The 20,973-nt window shown below is 45.7% G+C and overlaps 1 protein-coding gene across 1 annotated transcript in view; it reads right to left on the bottom strand.

Moving 5' to 3' along the window:
- Positions 1 to 20,973, bottom strand: part of ppfia1 (PTPRF interacting protein alpha 1) — a 127,997-nt gene that overhangs the window by 30,476 nt on the left and 76,548 nt on the right. Inside the window, 7 exon segments of the mRNA XM_080730418.1 lie at positions 1,374 to 1,467; positions 1,998 to 2,158; positions 4,513 to 4,637; positions 7,165 to 7,194; positions 15,141 to 15,254; positions 15,256 to 15,394; positions 17,976 to 18,211. Of these exon segments, the coding sequence (XP_080586544.1) occupies positions 1,374 to 1,467; positions 1,998 to 2,158; positions 4,513 to 4,637; positions 7,165 to 7,194; positions 15,141 to 15,254; positions 15,256 to 15,394; positions 17,976 to 18,211 (899 nt within the window).

Genomic DNA, 20,973 nt, shown 5'->3' with positions numbered 1-20,973 from the left:
GAAACAAGCCTAGGGGGCCTAGTGTATTTCTAGCTATATCTTTGATCGATATGTCATTTCTATTGTGTTTTGCATTGCAGGAATTAAGTTTCCAGATTTTCTCTCTCACCTTGGTTACTCATGAGGTATAACTCCTCCCTAATCAGTTGATGTGAGAGACTGCACCTGATCCCCATTTGCCTCCATCACAGGGACAGGTCCCATTAGAACCCGTGCTCTTGTAGATGCATCTGATTGGTTGTATGCATCCCAGGCACCTTATTTAAGTGTGACCTGAAATGTGTTCTGTATACCCTGAAGAAGGCAGCTGTGCTGCCGAAACGTTGGTTTGTTACTCTGTCCTAATAAAACTTTTGGCACTTGGCTATAGTGTGTGCGGCCACTTCTGTCTTTTTTAGTCATCTCCTGAACAAGCCTAGGGGGCGTCAACTATGGTAAAAAAAAAAAAAAAAAAAACCTCTGCCGATATCGCTCCTCACAAGTGAGGTCTGTGCAGCGGGGGGAGGGGGGGGGGGGTGGGGGGGTGACAGAGAGAGCCATGGTCTGGGGCAACAACCAACCACACATCATCATTAATATTATTATTATTATTAGGCTTTCAGGTCATAAACACAGCAGGGCATTCACCAAATATTAGAATATTCAAATATCAAGTCACTATTCGACATTGTTCACCAAAGTCGAATATTCGCTTATTTTTATTATTGTTTTCTCTTTAAAAAAATATATAGTTTATAAAGCTTGGCTAGATAGGAAGTCATAAGAATGAGTTGTCAATGCCCCTGGTGGATGAATTTGTTAATGCTCTATACCAGGGGTTCTCAAACCTTTTTAGGCCGTGACCCCCAAAATAAACATATTTGAACTGGGGACCCCCCACCCTGACAAGCACTTGGAATTGTAGTCATTACATTTGATGTGACTCTGTTCCACAGATACATATTGTGAAAATAGCAGATCTACATGCTCACAACGCATGTAGATCAGCTATTTTCACAATGTTCTCCTCTTGCTTACTTAATATTTGAAAGTGTGGCCAGTCCTGTCAAATATTCAGCTATTCGAATACTTTGAGGTTTGAATAATTCCAATAAAAATCACTATTAGTGAATGCCCTAAAACAAAGCAGTCTAACAGCACACACTAAAGCTGTTATCAACTCGTCAAGACAGGTTTTATACTTCATCGCACATCGAAAACAGCCGATCTACAAGCTCAAGACGCGTCTCGCTGAGACACGGTCTGAGCTTGTAGATCGGCTGTTGTTGGCGCACGACTAAGAGTATAAAAGGCCTCCGGCATGTGTGCTGTGGTTCACTGCACCCTGAGCTGTGGTGAGGAGGGGAGGAGAGGGAGGGGAGGACAACACTTACTTCTTCTGCAGCTTGCGGTTCTTGTCGGCGGGGCCCCCCAGGGTGCCCATGTTCATGCCATCCTTGGGAGAGCTCTCTGCCTCGGGGGTGCCCGCTGGATGGAGGGATGGAGGGAGGGAGGGGGAGAGAGGGAGAGGGGGAGATAGAGATGTTACTGAGACCATCACTCTCATAGTATACCAGCTTGCTGCAAGCTTGTTGTATGGCCCCTGGTCCAATCATTAATTTTGACTTCAACAAACTAAAGAAAGTCAACCCTTACTGGTCCATTTGGTTCCTTGCATTCTTACCCGAAACAGCTAGTAAATAATTGTAAGATTAATTGAGAGCGGATTGTTGTTGGAATACTTTGGCATTCATAAAAGCCCTGCTAAGTTAAATGTGAGCGCTGTGCTCGTTGTGGGGTCCCTGTACTAGTAACCTTGACTGGGAGGTCCTTACCTTGGCTGGGGGGGGGGGGGGGTCCCTGTACTACTAACCTTGACTGGGAGGTCCTTACCTTGGCTGGGGGGGGGGGGTCCCTGTACTACTAACCTTGGCTGGGGGGTCCTTACCTTGACTGGGGGGGTCCCTGTACTACTAACCTTGGCTGGGGGGTCCTTACCTTGACTGGGGGGTCCTTACCTTGACTGGGGGGGTCCTTGCCAGGCGGGGAGGGCCGTCCCTTCTCCTTCTTCCCAAACAGGCGTCCGATGGAGGATTTGATGCTCTTCTTTTTGGCCGCTTTGTTGAGAGAATCCTGACTGGAGTTACTGCTGCTGGGGTTGCTGTTATCACCCTGTAACCTGAATATATAAATATATAAACATACTGTTATCACCCTGTAACCTGAATATATAAATGGTAAATGGTGCATTTATGTAGCGCTTTAATCCAAGGCGCTTTACAGAGATTGTGCATTACATTCACCCATTCACACACATTCACACACTGATGTCAGAGGAAACCATGCTTGGCACCAACCTGCTCATCAGGAGCAGTTAGGGGTTCAGAGTCTTGATCAAGAACACTTCCACACTAACTCTGGGGGAGCCCGGATTCTAACCAGGTACCCTTCGGGAACCCTCTGTGCTCTAGTGGCGGTTTCTCTACCCCTGAGCTATGCCGCCTGTTTGCGCATTAAGGCTCTTGTGCATAAATAGTTTTATGGAAACACTTCAAAATTTGAATAAACTTTCATTATTCGCAAAAACATGTATGCGCTTGGAGGAGGTGGATTTTGAGGCTTCATCGAAAAAACGAAATGTGCAAAAGGGAAATGGAAACACTAAGTGAATAGGTTTTGAATTGAAATGCATTGAACTTGCATGATCGATTTGGCTGAAGGGAGCTCCTAACTTGTTGGCAGCGTGTTCCCAACTACTGTATCTTGCATCGGATATTTATTTTACGGCGCTGTTGTGTGCAAGCCTCGTCCGTCACATCACCCAAGTAAATCCTAGCAAACACTTCGTCGTCACACCGTGTTGCGTGCCAAAAGTGACTGATCTACAAGCTCACAGAAACGTGCATCTGTGACGCGTTGTGAGCTTGCAGATCGGCCACCTTCCAGACGCAGAAACTTGCAGGATGAGACGTCGATTAATCGGGGCGGGCAAAAAGCTGTCGGTCACGTCTCGGGTGGCTGTGCAGGCCTGCGGGAAGTCATTTAAAGGAGGTCTCCCAAGAATCACATTTCATCAGTGGATGGAAACAGGAAGTCATTTAAAGGAGGTCTCCCAAGAATCACATTTCATCAGTGGATGGAAACAGGAAGTCATTTAAAGGAGGTCTCCCAAGAATCACATTTCATCAGTGGATGGAAACAGGAAGTCATTTAAAGGAGGTCTCCCAAGAATCACATTTCATCAGTGGATGGAAACAGGAAGTCATTTAAAGGAGGTCTCCCAAGAATCACATTTCATCAGTGGATGGAAACAGGAAGTCATTTAAAGGAGGTCTCCCAAGAATCACATTTCATCAGTGGATGGAAACAGGAAGTCATTTAAAGGAGGTCTCCCAAGAATCACATTTCATCAGTGGATGGAAACAGGAAGTCATTTAAAGGAGGTCTCCCAAGAATCACATTTCATCAGTGGATGGAAACAGGAAGTCATTTAAAGGAGGTCTCCCAAGAATCACATTTCATCAGTGGATGGAAACAGGAAGTCATTTAAAGGAGGTCTCCCAAGAATCACATTTCATCAGTGGATGGAAACAGGAAGTCATTTAAAGGAGGTCTCCCAAGAATCACATTTCATCAGTGGATGGAAACAGGAAGTCATTTAAAGGAGGTCTCCCAAGAATCACATTTCATCAGTGGATGGAAACAGGCTAAAAACAGGCTAAATTTGCCTTTTCTTTTTTCGAATTTCTGACAATTCGCTTCCTATTTTCGGATAAGCTTTATAACACCAGTAAGACTCCCTAATCGGGAGATAAGCGACCGTAGGTCACTTATCTCCACAAATAGGGCAAACATTTTTTCTTCCAAAAACTTCCTGATCCATGTTGATGAGATGAGTGTAGACATACTGTGTAGTGATTTTCGTGATTTGAGGGCCAAAACTGTAGGAGCAGTGGCCAAAAATGTGTTTTAAAAATCGGCCTGTAGGTGGCGCTAGAAGAGGGCCATGTGAGAAATGAGGGGTGGGGTGTCCGCGTTGCCTTGGCGGACGAATAGGTACTGGCCCCGGCTCTCCCGGACGCTCCTAGCCAGAGTTACGGCATTTTATGTGAGCTGCAGTGGCAGGGGGTCCTCCACTGGGGGCGCCACCACTTTTGCATCCGTTCTGGAGCACCAGGAGTGGGTGGTCCCCAGGAATTCCCCGTGAGCAGCTCCGTTGGGGTGGTCATTTGGTAATTTTTGCACATGTGCTCATTTTTTACACTTGGGGGTCCCCCAGGGAGCTGGGGGTCCCTGGAGCTCCGGGGGTCCTTGGAGGTTGTAGTTTGGCAGGTAAGGAGTGTGTGTGCAAAATCTGGCATGGATCGGGGCAACGGTTGCGTAGATATGAGCAGGGCAAAAGTGTGACGTGTGACGTGTGACGTATGTGACGGACAGACGGACACCTCGAGCAGCTTTCTGTAGTAAGTGCGACCTCCGGTCGCAACAACTACAGAAACACAGACAGACAGACAGACGGGGGGGTCCTCTTACCCCCGGATGTCCCGGATGTCCTCGTGGCTGGCGGCGTGCCCCGCCCCCCTGCTGAGCCTCATGGAGCGGGGGGTGGTGGGGGGGGAGGTCTCACAGTGGATGGTGGCCTTGTCGTCCTGGGACGACTGGGGGGGACAGAGAGACAGAGAGACAGACAGAGGGTTATAGGGAGGACAGAAAGACAGACAGACGTTTCGGTTGAGGAGGACATGAGGGGCTGTGGAAAGATGAATGTCAACCATCTTCCAGAAAGCGCCACAACCAGCTCCTCCTGACCTTTATGGGTCAGTGGTACTTAACACTTTTGCTGCCCCTTACTTTTAAGTCACACACGTCATCTAGTCACATGACGTGTGTCATGGCGGCCGCCATCCGAGCCTAGTTTGTGCTGTAAACATGCCAGCTTTGGGATTAAAAAGTATTTCTTTTAGTAAATGAAGTCTCTTTATGGGCCTCTCAATGGATTTACTATGGAGGAGGTTCACTTCGCGTGCACGCCCAACGTGCGTTGTAAACAAATCGCGGACATTACCGATTACTGTATAGTAAGTGATAATACTTTTACTGTAAATACAGTAAGATTGACGGTGAGCGCTGTCAACTTCACCATGATATTAACCCTTTAAATAACGGTGAGGACTGTCAACGCAGCATAAGTGGTAACCAGTGTCCGGGGACCACCAATGGTCCCTGAGGGGGTTCCAGGTGGTCCCCAGCTTAATGATGGAGAGTTGGTAACCAAATGGACCCTTATAGAGCGTAAAAATGAAACCAAATGGACGTGACAATTTTATTTTCTATTTTCTAATCTATGTCAACATTCCTCTCTTGTTTTCCCAGAATCCAAGCTCCATTCAACTGCCTACAACTCTGAACGGATCACAGCGACCGGACATCTTTCCACAGTTTAGTGTGACTTGGAGGTAGAGGACACGTGTGTGTGTGTGTGTGTGTGTGTGTGTGTGTGTGTGTGTGTGTGTGTGTGTGTGTGTGAGCTGCTACAGAGGACTAAAGCAGAACAGTAGCTTCTTAATTGCAAGGTAAATCCCTCCTCGTTAACAGACTGTAGTAAAACAAGCTTCTCCTCCGTTCTGTTCTGGGATGTTCAAAGCAAGCTGCTGTTCACTTCAGCTTTGATTTTAGACCCTTTACTGGAGCCATTGTTAGGTTGTGTAGACTGTGTGTATCTTTACTAGAGCCATTGTTAGGTTGTGTAGACTGTGTGTGTATAGCTTGACAATCTTTATGTGAAAACCATCCTGTCTTTCAACTCCAATACCAGGTTGAGCTCATTGTGAGTTTGCCTTTAAAAAAAAGAAAAACGTCATTTTTTTTGTTTTTGAACTATTTCACTTATGTGCCATGAATCTAGAATAAATTAAAGATTTTCAACAATATATACAGGCATGTATATATATTTTTTTCGATGATCATGCAACTATGTATAAGGGGGAGTGTCGTTCGCTAAATTAAAAATGAAACTTGGAAGACTTCACTAAACTAGAACACGGTGACTGGCCCTGACGCGACGTGTTGTGCATTTGGAATTGCATAAAAGACTGACAGTGAGTCTAGAAGCTGTGTCCACTCCACTCTGAGAGTGTATGAAGGAGGATGCATGGAGTGAGGTACAGGTGGGACTACTGTCTCACGTAGCCAGACTATTCCACAATCTGTGAACGCTTTTATAGAGTCTGAACTACACCTCCCGAAACAAGCAGAGAGAGGAAGCAGTCATCTGTTCCGTCATTCTCGTTCGTGGAAACATTTTTTAATTTTTTTTAGTATTTTGGAACTTCACAATATTGCTAAGCTGCAAGCCAATTTGTACACGTTTTGACTAATGTGGTTTACAGCAGGACAAATGTATGAGACTGTAAAGACGGCACGGAATCGGGGACGAGGTCATCACGTCCAGACTGTCACTGTACAGTATGACGGATTCATTGGAACGCTGTAGGAGGCAACAGTGTGGCTCGCCAGACGGAATGCACATCTAATTAAACCAGGGATGTCTTAAAACACATCACTTCATTTACACCCTCTATACGTAAACATGTACAGATGTATGTAAAACAGACCTGATTGTCACTGTACTTCCTGCATAAAAATTAAATAAAATCTGTTTTGACAGTTAAAGCATGAACTAAATGTTAAGTAGTAATGTGTAATAATGTGTTCTAAAAGGGTAACAAGGTCATTCAGGAGTCCCGTGGATGGAAAAGAGTTATGATGACCCGAGCCAAAGATATTTGAGACAGAAACACAGTATGGCTAGATGGTTGAGATGGAGAGGGTTAGGGTCAAGGGGGGGAGGATGGACACTAGATGATGGGGGGACATGACTAATAGCAGATCTCTAGATGATGGGGGGACAGGACTAATAGCAGATCTCTAGATGATGGGGGGACAGGACTAATAGCAGATCTCTAGATGATGGGGGGACAGGACTAATAGCAGATCTCTAGATGATGGGGGTGAAGGACTAAAAAGCAGATCTCTAGATGATGGGGGTGAAGGACTAAAAAGCAGATCTCTAGATGATGGGGGTGAAGGACTAAAAAGCAGATCTCTAGATGATGGGGGGACAGGACTAATAGCAGATCTCTAGATGATGGGGGGACAGAACTAAATAGCAGATCTCTAGATTACCTTCCTGCGGTGCTTCCGCAGGTCACTAGGCTGAAGGCATGGCAGGAGAGAGAGAGGAGAGAAGACGTTAGTAAGACGGTGAGACACAGCGCCCTCTGGTGAGCCGGAGGACCAACGCTCCACACCACGCAAACACACACACGCACACGCACACACACACACACACACACACACACACACACACACACACACACACACACACACACACACACACACACACACACACACACACACACACACACACACACACACACACACACACACACACACACTAGGGCATTCACCAAATATTCGAATATCAAAGTCACTATTCGATGTTGTTCACCGAAGTCGAATATTCGCTTATTTGTCTCTTTAAAAATATATATACTTTATAAAGCTTGGCTATAGATGGAAAGTCATAAGAATGAGTTGTCAATGCCCCTGGTGGATGAATTTGTTAATGCTCTATACCAGGGGTTCTCAAACCTTTTTAGGCCGTGACCCCCAGAATAAACATATTTGAACTGGGGACCCCCACCCTGACAAGCACTTGGAATTGTAGGTATTACATTTAATGTGACTCGGTTCCACAGATAAATATTGTGAAAATAGCAGATCTGCATGCTCGCGAGGCGTTGTGAGCATGTAGATCTGCTATTTTCACAATGTTCTCCTCTTGCTTACTTAATATTTACCAGTTTGGCCAGTACTGTCGAATATTCCACTATTCGAATACTTTGAGGTTGAATAATTCGAATACTAAAAATCACTATAAGTGAATGCCCTCACTCACACACACACACACACACACACACACACACACACACACACACACACACACACACACACACACACACACACACACACACACACACACACACACACACACACACACACACACACACACACACACACACACACACACAAGCATATTATGCATGTGTGGACACACTTGTGCATTGATTGCTCAAGTGTGTTAAATGCAGTCTTGAATGCAAGCAGAAGTCCAGTGTTAAAACAATGCACTGTGGAGCGATAAGGAAAGATCCCGTTGGGAGAATCACACCCTGAGAAGGAAGACACACATCACACCAGAGGTCAGAAGGCAGGGTGAGGTGGGTGGGTGGGTGGGGACAGGGTGAGGTGGGTGGGTGGGTGGGGACAGGGTGGGGACTGGGTGGGTGGCTGCGTGCAGCTTGGTTTAAACACTGGGTTAATAATATTCCTCCCCTCCAAGGAGAGTGTGAGGAGGGGGGGGGGGGGAAACACTTTAGCTGACTCAAATAGTCCTACAAGCCATGTAAACTCTGTACTTAGTAACTCCATCCTGTTTTCACATTACCCCAAATATCCTCACAGAAAATAAGATAGTATTAAAAGGGATTTTACACTTTCAAATAGAAACAAAGATTAAAAATAAATAATAGAAACAAATGTTTTAAGCAAACGTTTGTAATTCAAATCTCTGCTTCAGGGGTGGTGCCTGGAACAACATATTTTTGGTCCGTGGCAAAATACGAATCATTTTGGGGGTCCTTGATATGAAAACGTTGGAGAACCACTGACATAGAAACATGTCAGAAAACAGAAAGAGATTCGGGTGCTCAGGTCTTTAAGAGTTAAAACAAAAGGGCCGGAGGTTTTATTTTATTTGTACTTTTCTCCTGGATTCCTCACAGAGACGACATCATGACCAGAGCAAACAAAGCAGCAGGCTGCCACATTTCTCCTGCCCCGGGCCGACCAGCGCTAATCATTTCTCTGGCCCCGGGCCGACCAGCGCTAATCATTTCTCTGGCATCGGGCCGACCAGCGCTAATCATTTCTCCTGCCCCGGGCCGACCAGCGCTAATCATTTCTCTGACCCCGGGCCGACCAGCGCTAATCATTTCTCCTGCCCCGGGCCGACCAGCGCTAATCATTTCTCTGGCCCCGGGCCGACCAGCGCTAATCATTTCTCTGGCCCCGGGCCGACCAGCGCTAATCATTTCTCTGGCCCCGGGCCGACCAGCGCTAATCATTTCTCTGGCCCCGGTCCCACCAGCGCTAATCATTTCTCTGGCCCCGGGCCGACCAGCGCTAATCATTTCTCTGGCCCCGGGCCGACCAGCGCTAATCATTTCTCTGGCCCCGGGCCGACCAGCGCTAATCATTTCTCTGACCCCGGGCCGACCAGTGCTAATCATTTCTCTGGCCCCGGTCCCACCAGCGCTAATCATTTCTCTGGCCCCGGGCCGACCAGCGCTAATCATTTCTCTGGCCCCGGGCCGACCAGCGCTAATCATTTCTCTGGCCCCGGGCCGACCAGCGCTAATCATTTCTCTGGCCCCGGGCCGACCAGCGCTAATCATTTCTCTGGCCCCGGGCCGACCAGCGCTAATCATTTCTCTGGCCCCGGGCCGACCAGCGCTAATCATTTCTCCTGCCCCGGGCCGACCAGCGCTAATCATTTCTCTGGCCCCGGGCCGACCAGCGCTAATCATTTCTCTGGCCCCGGGCCGACCAGCGCTAATCATTTCTCTGGCATCGGGCCGACCAGCACTAATCATTTCTCTGGCCCCGGGCCGACCAGCGCTAATCATTTCTCTGGCATCGGGCCGACCAGCGCTAATCATTTCTCTGGCATCGGGCCGACCAGCGCTAATCATTTCTCTGGCCCCGGGCCGACCAGCGCTAATCATTTCTCTGGCCCCGGGCCGACCAGCGCTAATCATTTCTCTGGCCCCGGGCCGACCAGCGCTAATCGCTCATTTCCTCTCCTCAAACAAACCGACGCAGTGAAGCAAAGATCACTGAGATCTGATGCGGAAAACTAGGAAACTAGCGATAAACGCTCTGTGCGTCGCACAGCGAGATCAGCACATCACTGGGTTGGTAGGGCAGTGTATTCTGGCTCAGAAAAATAAAACATTTTAACTTTTATCTGAATGCAAAGCCCATGAACAAAGGCTTTCTAATACGTTTTACTAAGATCACCCCGGTCAGCTCCCAAGGATACTGCAGAAAGTGTAAATGGTTAATGTGACTGTATATAAATACTGAACCACTTCAAAAGTATCAGCAAGTGCTAGTGACTAAATAATAACTATGTTGGATCAATTGTAATAGTCTCTAAGACAGGGGTTCCCAAACGTTTTTGTCTCAGGGCACCCCATAGATTTATTATTTTTTTTTAATCCGAGGCACCCCTACATTATAATTTTCACTCCCAGCACCTTATATTTATAGCATATCGTCGTTGTCGGGTGGAAACCTTGTATGTCCAATACCCTTCTTTTTGTATTTATCATCTATAAAATGTACTAAACTAGTGAAAACAGCCGATCTACAAGGACACAACGCCTCGCATCATGAGGCGTTGTGTGCTTGTAGATCGGCTGTTTTCACTAGTTTTGTGCGACAGAGGTTTCTGCCCGACAGTGATGATATTTTAGTGATTATGTTGCGAGCAAAACGTTGAGATAACAGCCATTTTGGTTAGAACGGACTGAAAATAACTTCAAGTTTAAAATGATGCAAAATATTTTTTCAAGTGTCCAAATAAATTCCAAATATTATCAAATGATCTCGCGGCACCCCAGGGTGCCCCGTCACCCACTTTGAAACCCCCTGCTCTAAGAACAGCTGAGCCGCGCAACATCAAGAACTGTATGGAAACTTGCCAATAAAGCTCTGTTGAATTGAATTGATAAAGTCCCGGAAAAGACGCGGTGTGATTGGCCTGTAGTCACTTTGACTTCCGGACGTCCGGACTCCAGTTGTTACACGTTGCTCCCAAGCCCCCAGACACCAGGGGGAGGGCTGAAGCCCAACTGACATGGTGGCAGCTTTTTTTAACGATGGGCCCAGAAACATGAACGCGCATCTAGGCTTCTTTGTATTGACTGCGCGTTCATAGCGGAAGTGCTCGTTCACGACTTGGAGCCCCAGCGCGTCCATGAACACAAACTATGACGCAAAACGCATCACTTAGTCCCCACTACGTCACGCTTTACAACCGGAAGAAGGCGTGGAAGTTGGCTTCATGCGCTGGGTGAGCAACTCAATGCAAGTGGACGGGCAGGGATATCTAGTGTCCTCTCTATTCTTCTTATACGTAACTCTATGGTTGCTCCATTGAACTACAGTGGAGGATGAGGTGTCTACAGTAGCTATAGTTATATCTATGGTTCCACCCACCAAGGAGAGGGGAGGGGACACAGTAAGGGAGGGGTCACAGTAGAGTAGGGGACAGCAGCAGTGGGTACCTGGATAAAGTAGGGAGCATAGCTACAGGTGGGTGGGGGGCACAGGGCACCCACCCCAGCACCCACCCCAGCAGCATAGGGCAGGTATGTGACAGTCTGATGGGAGATGATGTAGGGGTCGTAGCAATAGTGCTATGGGACAGGGTTTAGGGTTAGGATATGACGGTTACAAATACATACACACATACGGGTCCGCATCAGTGTGCCCACGGGCCGGTATTCCGACACTAAAACTAACCATAAACTTAACCTCAGTAACCATGACGAGTAAAGCCTCTATCAGAGTCCAGGGTGAAGAGCTATTCACTTCACCTTGTTGTAGTTTCCTAGCTATCACCGAGGCTTTGTTATGTATTTTTAGGTGATAGCTAGAAAACCACACCGTGGTGAAATGAATAGCTCTTCACCCTGGACTCTGATAGAGGCTTAACTAACCTGCCGACGCTAGTCGGAACAGCGGCCCGTCGGGATAGTGAGCGGACCCCCACACAAACAGGGTTATGATATGACAGTTACACAAACACACATACTGTACAGGGGTTAGGGTTTTATGACAGTTACACACACACACAACCACACCCATACATATTTGACTTTAAGAAAACACACTGAAGAGACGAACCTGACACACACTGACAGTGATTGATGTATTGACAGAAACACAGTGATGTTAATAGGTTTTTAATGTAATGAGTCCCGGGACCCAAGGAGGGTCTTTCGGATGAGTCCCTGGGATATTTTATGGGTCCCACAAAAATTCAACGCGTCATGTCATTTTTGACAAAGTGCAGCATTTAACTTGAATTGGTTATTATATGGTTACAGGTATTTACATTGTTTATCTTACAAAATACATACAAAAACGAATGAAACAATTAAACTATAATAGTACCTTGAGATGAAGAAGCACTAGGGATGGAGCTCGTTAATTTTTATTGATAATGAGCACCTTATCGATGTTGCTTATCGAGCCGGGCTTTTATCGAGCCCACTATTGAGCTTTTTTCTGTTATTTTGTGGAAAGACATGATGAGACACTAATATATATATATATATATATATATATAATTACAGTACTATTCATGAATTAATAATAATAGCCTACTGTAAAACTATACTATAAACTATAGGCTAACATTTCCATGTCTCTCCTTTTTTTTTTTTTTTTTTACAGTAAATGCATATCTATTTTTTCCATTAAATACATTTGACCAGGGCCTTCAAATACAGTACTTTAACAGACAGAAGGCAAGTCAACCTTTTTATTTTTGGAAAATATTTGAAGAAACTAAATGTGTACCGTCTCTTTAACAGTGTAATTTATAATGCATAGTACGACGGTGTCACGCAACAAAAACATACCCAATCAACAAGCTCAAACCGTGTCTGCTCGCACCGCGTTGTGATCTTGTACATCTGCTATTTTCGGTAGACTCAGAAGTCGCGCTGGCAACGCTACGGATTCATTCGCACGGAGCGATACATTATAACTCTATGGCAGTGATTTTGAGTGTCCCAAACGGATTATTATCGATGGAATCATTCATATTTTCAAGCACCACATACTGTGGGTGGAAGAGAACGGGTGTCGCGCTGCTTCAACAGCCCGCGTTGGAGTTGTTTCAACTCGTCTCAGACTAGCTCTGGTCCATAGCGTTAGTGGAGGAGAACTCCACTAACGCTATGGACCAGAGCTAGTCGCAGACGTGCAAAGTTATTGATTGCACTTGGGTCTTATGTGATGCATTATGGACAAGTGCCTGGCTCCGTCTGCATTGTCGAAGACAGTGTTCCCTCCCGAGCATGATGTAACAACCGTGCTGCATATAGCCCATTGTATTTAGCTCCCCCCTTGTCTTTTCCAAAAGGTAACCAAACTTTTTAGTGTTTCACACGTTCCACCGTTGTTCCGCGGCACGCATGCACTTCCAAACTAAAGCACACAACTATCGATGACAAATTGTACCTCCCGGCCCCCGGCCGCTATAGCAGCCCATGACTTGACGCTTACCCGATAACAGGCTCGACAAGCCAAACCCACGTTCGGTGGGGGAACCCTTCTTGGTGTATCACCTAACACGCTGTGCCACTATGGTCAGAGAGCGGCCCGGTGCTACGCTAAAACTAAGGCACCCATTGAATTCTGTGACCATACGGAGCACACAATAGCGTCGATGGATTCCAAACACACACTGTCGTTAGTTCTATCGTCTGTTTTAAGACTTTCTACGCGGATTTCATTTGTGTTAACGTAGGGTACAGTAGCATGCCTTCACCCATGAACAATGGTGGCGTCTGTGGACTTTTTAAAATATATTTTTTTTCGCGACGTGGTAAATTATTTTCACGTGGACTCCAATGGAGGCGATGCGTCCGTGGGACCCCAGAACAATGACGTGAATGCGTCTCTAGGCAACGTGAATGCGCCAGAGACGCGGGATGCGCACGTAATGACGTCACTGGAAACATATACTGTAAATGTCCTGGAGTTGATACAAACGGTGTGAATAAAGGGATAGTTTCAGGTATGGTCTCATTTAGATTATAGAAGGATTACAGCCATTCACCTGTACCCAGTTTTCCTTTAGTCTGTCACTTATGTTACCTTTGCGCTGTCCTTGCTTATTGTAAGTTGCTCTGGGTCTGCTAAGTGCCTGAATTGTAAATTGTATGTCGTAACCAGGCCTGGAACTTCATCATTTTAGAGGCAAGGCCACTTGGCCTTTGATGTTGTACATTTTTTGAGGGCACAAAGGCCAAATGCCAGGGCAGGAAGGCCATCAAATAAAACTAGATTTTAGTTGATTGAAATAATTAATTGAATTTAAGGGTTAAACTTAATATGTAAAATACCTGCTGTGAAATAAATGTACAATCTGATGCTCAGCCCTGCACAAATCAAAGATACTGGATTGGTTTAAAATGGGGACTCAACTAGACAGTGGTGTCAACAAGGCGACCGCAGTTTTCCGGTGGGGGCCAACGGGCAAGGAGGGTCTGGAGCTTATGAGAAACAACTAAAATAAGACCTTAAAACCTGGTGAAAACAGTTGCGTGCATTAGCACAAGATGACGATAAAGGAAATCATTAAATGGAAAACATTAAATTAACTTCTGAAAAGGCTTCTAAGCCTACACTAGCCTACTAGTAAAACTAGTGGAATACCGATCTTGCCACACGTGAATAATTGTGGTTGTAAACAATAACACAGACAATATAAATCCTTAGTCTAGTAGTGGGAAGTATCATCATGGCCCCAAATAACTTAAATATCTTGCAATTGGCGATGAGTCTCTTACGAAATCGGCAAGAGTATCTCTCATTACATAAAGCTATATAACCTCTACATCATCGGCAACAGTCAGTGGTGTGTGATCCCCACACTCCCGCGCCCCCACCTTTGCGCTCAGGTTCACTGGTAAAACTGCGGTCGCGTCAACAAGACAAGAATGACACTGGTGTCTACATATTGACAAGACAGAGGAGAAAGTAGTAGTCAGCTGGACTAGGGCATTAAGGCCACTGTGGCCTCAGGTCATGCCATTGGTTTGAGGGGCACAAGGTCAAGGGGCAACGATGGCCATGGCCTCCCTGAAATACTTGGCCTGGTGGTAACAGATGCAGCCTACTTGCAAGACGACAGCGAGCCAATGAACATGACATGTATGAGCGGTCTAATATTCACAAAGACGTCACAGTATTTAGGAGGAACAGACAGAGAGAGAGAGAGAGAGAGAGAGTTGTACCAGCGTCATGACGCCCATGCGGTCCATCTCTCGGTTGGGGCTGCGGGGGATGCGTCGGGGCGTGGAGTGCCCGGAGCCCGGCGGGGACCCCCCCAGGGAGGGGGACCCCCCCATGGAGGGGGGGACCCCCCATGGAGGGGGGGATGGAGCTGAGCGAGCGGAAGCGCTGTCCTCCCAGGCTGTCTCCGCTGCTCACCCGGCCCTCGATCTCCTCCGCCCGCATGGCCGTGTTCTCCTTCTCCTCCTGGATCATCCTGAGAGGGAGAAGGAGAGAGAGCTGGTGTTACTAGCAGTGGTGCAGATTGGAGAAACAGAACATCAGGGGTCTCTGGTGTGGCTATTCTGATGGCAGACCCCTGACCAGAGTTGGTGCCAAGTTTAGTGTTGAAGGCAGCGCCCCCAACCTCAGCATCTTATCATATCATAGGCAGCGCCCCCAACTCAGCATCATATCATATCATATATATGGGGCGGCATAGCTCAGGGGTAGAGAAACCGTTATTAGAGCACGAAGGGTTCCCGAAGGGTTCCCAGTTCGAATCTGGGCTCCCCTTGAGTTAGTGTGGAAGAGTCCTTGAGCAAGACTCTGAACCCCTAATTGCTCCTGATGAGCAGGTTGGTGCCTTGCATGGTTTCCTCTGCCATCAGTGTATGAATGTGTGTGTGAATGGGTGAATGTAATGAATGTGTGTGTGAATGGGTGAATGTAATGCACAATCTATGTAAAGCGCCTTGGATAAAAGTGCTATATAAATGCACCATTTACCATTTATCATCTTTTGTCAGGTGTGTGATCTGGACAAAACTCTAATAACTCTTTTCAGCCTTATTTCACATGACCAAATGTAACCAGTACAAATAAAATAGCCTTTCTTTGACCCCTTCAGAATGAGACAATGGTGAACAAGGAATCCCGACAACTTATACTGTGGGAAAATAGCATGAGGGCCAGGGTCTGTGTTCATTATTCTAGTACAGTGGTCCCTAAATTATTTTTAGCTTAATGTGCAACATTGTTTTCTCACTCAACAGTAAACAAACCAACATGAAGTTTAAGTGTATAGAGGGTATCTGCACATTTCTAAAGTGACAATTTAAGGACTTTTTAATACCTCTAAAATGACAAATTAAACATTGGCCAAATTGTCAAATATTAGAGGCAGACATTGTGAAAACAGCAGATCTACATGCTCACAACGCCTCGCATAGATCTGCTATTTTCACAATAGAATTGTGTCATACAAAATGTAATGCCTCAACTCTTAGTGCTCGTCAGGGTAGGGGGGGTCCCCAGTTAGAATATGATTATTTCGGGGGGTGGCGGCCTGAAAAGGCCACTGTTCTAGTAGTGATAGTAGAGTACCTAATCTCGTCGTTCTACTGATGGTAGTGTAGCTGGTCTCATTGTTCTACTGATGGTAGTGTAGCTGGTCTCATTGTTCTATTGATGGTAGTGTAGCTGGTCTCATTGTTCTATTGATGGTAGTGTAGCTGGTCTCATTGTTCTATTGATGGTAGTGTAGCTGGTCTCATTGTTCTACTGATGGTAGTGTAGCTGGTCTCATTGTTCTACTGATGGTAGTGTAGCTGGTCTCATTGTTCTATTGATGGTAGTGTAGCTGGTCTCATTGTTCTATTGATGGTAGTGTAGCTGGTCTCATTGTTCTACTGATGGTAGTGTAGCTGGTCTCATTGTTCTATTGATGGTAGTGTAGCTGGTCTCATTGTTCTACTGATGGTAGTGTAGCTGGTCTCATTGTTCTATTGATGGTAGTGTAGCTGGTCTCATTGTTCTACTGATGGTAGTGTAGCTGGTCTCATTGTTCTATTGATGGTAGTGTAGCTGGTCTCATTGTTCTATTGATGGTAGTGTAGCTGGTCTCATTGTTCTACTGATGGTAGTGTAGCTGGTCTCATTGTTCTATTGATGGTAGTGTAGCTGGTCTCATTGTTCTATTGATGGTAGTGTAGCTGGTCTCATTGTTCTATTGATGGTAGTGTAGCTGGTCTCATTGTTCTACTGATGGTAGTGTAGCTGGTCTCATTGTTCTATTGATGGTAGTGTAGCTGGTCTCATTGTTCTACTGATGGTAGTGTAGCTGGTCTCATTGTTCTATTGATGGTAGTGTAGCTGGTCTCATTGTTCTATTGATGGTAGTGTAGCTGGTCTCATTGTTCTATTGATGGTAGTGTAGCTGGTCTCATTGTTCTACTGATGGTAGTGTAGCTGGTCTCATTGTTCTATTGATGGTAGTGTAGCTGGTCTCATTGTTCTATTGATGGTAGTGTAGCTGGTCTCATTGTTCTACTGATGGTAGTGTAGCTGGTCTCATTGTTCTATTGATGGTAGTGTAGCTGGTCTCATTGTTCTACTGATGGTAGTGTAGCTGGTCTCATTGTTCTATTGATGGTAGTGTAGCTGGTCTCATTGTTCTACTGATGGTAGTGTAGCTGGTCTCATTGTTCTACTGATGGTAGTGTAGCTGGTCTCATTGTTCTATTGATGGTAGTGTAGCTGGTCTCATTGTTCTATTGATGGTAGTGTAGCTGGTCTCATTGTTCTACTGATGGTAGTGTACCTGATCTCAGTGTGTTCTATAGTTAACTGTACCTGATCTCATTGTGTTCTATAGTTTACTGTACCTGATCTCATTGTGTCCTATAGTTTACTGTACCTGATCTCATTGTGTTCTATAGTTTACTGTACCTGATCTCATTGTGTCCTATAGTTTACTGTACCTGATCTCATTGTGTTCTATAGTTTACTGTACCTGATCTCATTGTGTCCTATAGTTTACTGTACCTGATCTCATTGTGTTCTATAGTTTACTGTACCTGATCTCGTTGTTGATGGCGTCCAGCTGCTCCTGCAGCATGAGGGCCAGGGTCTGGGCGTCAGCCTGTCCTCCAGGGGACAGCAGGTCCACAGAGCTGAACATGGCGTCTCTGTCCTCCATGTCGTCCAGGTCAGAGCCCTCCAGGTCCATCTCGCTCTCGAAGGCCTGGGCCACGTTGGCCAGGACGTTAGCCTGCTGCACCCGCTCCCACTCCTGTTCGTTGAGGGTCTGCACCTGGAGGGAGGAGCCAGGGGGACATGTCAGACCCACCACACTAACCTGACCCTAACCCTAATCCATCCACACACAGGTTCTCAGAGTTGTTGACAAATGCAAAAAAGGAGGTAGACCAGCCTTAAAATAGCAATATTTGTTTGTATCTGTATTTCTTTGTTGATGCTGCCGTTTGCTTTGAAGTGGATTCACTAAACCACAATCCATAAAGTGACAATAAACATCTTAGCTCATTTTAGGCAAAACAAACAATTGGCTTAAACGAGTAATTCATACAAGGAAATAACTATGTTTTATCAATTATAAACTCCATGAAGACTTGAATTCATGGGGCCAGGAGAGGGATCAGGACAGTCCTGGTTGCTTCATACTAGCCTGCCTTGTTCTGACACTGAACTTAAAAAACAAACTATTATGTCAACTAAAAGGAGCCAGGGTTAAAAGTGCAGGGAGGGAGTGTGAGGGGAAGGGAGGGGGTGTACAGGAAGTGATGTCACACATGTCACCGTAGTGTCCCCAGCATGTTGACTTACATGTCTCTGTTGTCCACAACGCAGCAACACACACAGAGGAAGGAAACACAACACACACAGGAGGAAACCATCAGAAAGCAGGCCACCAGTAAGACACAGTGGTTCTCAAAGAGGGGTCCCCACATTCCCCAGAAAGATTACTTCATATAGAGTGCAGGTTTGTCTAAAATGCCATAGTGTGTCTCAACCACTGTGCCTGGGGACCTTTGGTGTGCCCCTGAGAAGGGTCAAGTGTGACCCTTGAAACTGCTTGAAAGCCAGTAGGCTATTGTATTTATCATTTAAAAAAAAAAATTAAACTAGTGAAAACAGCCGATCTACAAGCACACAACGCCTCGCGGTGCGAGGCGTTGTGTGCTTGTAGATCTGCTGTTTTCGCTAATGTTGTGCGACAGCCTTGTATGATGAAGCAGGGCTTTACTTTGCGAAGAAACGTACACATTTGAAACTTGGAGATACAAGGTTTCTTCCCGACAGTGAGGATATTTACACCTCTGTATTATGTTGGTGTGCCCATGGATTCTTGGGACATGAAAAGTGTGCCCATGCAGAAAAAGGTTGAGAAACACTGCCATAGCGTCCCAATTCAACACTGACTGCAGAAATGTCTCACTGAAAGTAGACATTTTTGAGTGTATTGTAATATTTTTGAGATATGGATTTTAGATTGTCATGAGCTGTATGCCATAAAAATATAATACAAGCCAACAAAAAAAGGGTTTGAATATGTCACTGCATGGGCAATGTAACTAGAACAAATATGAAGGAAAATAATTAACTTTTCCCCACAATATTCAAAGTTTTTGAGACATACCAGTATAGTGCCCAAACCAGTTAGAAGTGCCCAGACCAGTAAGAATATTTTAAAGACATTTTAACAGCCAAATTAATATTAATGTGGGGGGTCCCTGGCACTAAATATGTTCAGGTGGGGGTCTGCCAGCCAGATACATATTATTTTGGGGGGTCCCTGGCACTACATATTTTCAGATGGAGGTCTGCCAGCCAAATACATATTAAATATGGGGGGTCCTTGTCATGGAGAGGTTTGAGAACCACTTAGTCAGAGGGTGATTGGAGGAGAGACATGTTATTCAAGACACAAACACACATTATTAAAAATGGCTGAAGGTCATTGATGTTAATCACAAGTTATACTGTATGTAAAGATCAATCATCACAGGTCAGTCACTGGTGAGTTCCATTGTTACTGAATGGATGCATGGAATACAAGAATGCTCGCCATCAGGTATTCCTAAACCTAACCTCATTAAAACTATGTCTAAACCTAGCTCTGGTCCACCCAGCGGCCACCGCAGACACAACGGTTCACAACCCGGAAATAAGCGAGGGGTGGTCGAGTTCGATGCACTTTATTTCATGCCAAAAATAATGTATTTTGCAGAGTGGGGTGGGGTGCTGAGGGGCTCACCACCGCGGAGAATAGACTTTAAACAACGCAAAACTACCTTTGGTTTGGTGAGTAGTGAAGTAGTTTAGTTTATTTTGACTCAAGTTGAGCGCTGGCAGGGGCTGAGAAATCCCGGTGTATTCATTTGCCGACGGGTCTGTCAGAGCGTCACTGGAGGTGACGCGATGGACCAGAGCTAGTCTAAACCTAACCTTATTCCTAACCTTAACCTCAGTAAAAGGAATACAACGGACGGTCACAGAAAGCAACGGGTGCTAGAGTGGTTTGAGTCAGGCGTTCTGGTTATTGAGATAAATGTATGAATAGGAGGCTTACATGATATTACCAAGGACCACTGCTCAGTGCTTAGAAAAGAACAGAAAGGGCTGTTATGTCTCATACACAAACACAGACTGCTGTGTGTGTGGAATGGAAAGCTAATTACCTTTGATAAAACTACAATAACTAATAAGACTTATTTAGCAAACCTCTAACTAATTGGCTGTTAACTGGCTGTTAGTTATCCAACTAACTGGCTGTTAATTATCCAACTAACTAACTGCCTGACTTAAACCCATTTTCCACTGGCCCAACTCCACACCCCTCCACACCACACCGCCCACTTGTGCCAGGTTTTCCACTACAAGGACTTGGGTAGTGGTGTGAAAGTGGTACTCAACAGGGTACTAAAAAGTATCCACTCTAGAGTAGGTCTGAGCTAGGCCAAACAGGGCCAAACACTTCATAATGACTGATCACTCACCGACTTTTCATTTAGACCACCAGGATATAGTTGTAATACATAATAGATTCTATTG

Source organism: Nannobrachium achirus (genome assembly GCF_963921795.1).
Source record: "Nannobrachium achirus genome assembly, chromosome: 7".
Taxonomy (NCBI): Eukaryota; Metazoa; Chordata; class Actinopteri; order Myctophiformes; family Myctophidae; genus Nannobrachium; species Nannobrachium achirus.
This window is presented reverse-complemented; position numbering and strand designations above follow the sequence as displayed.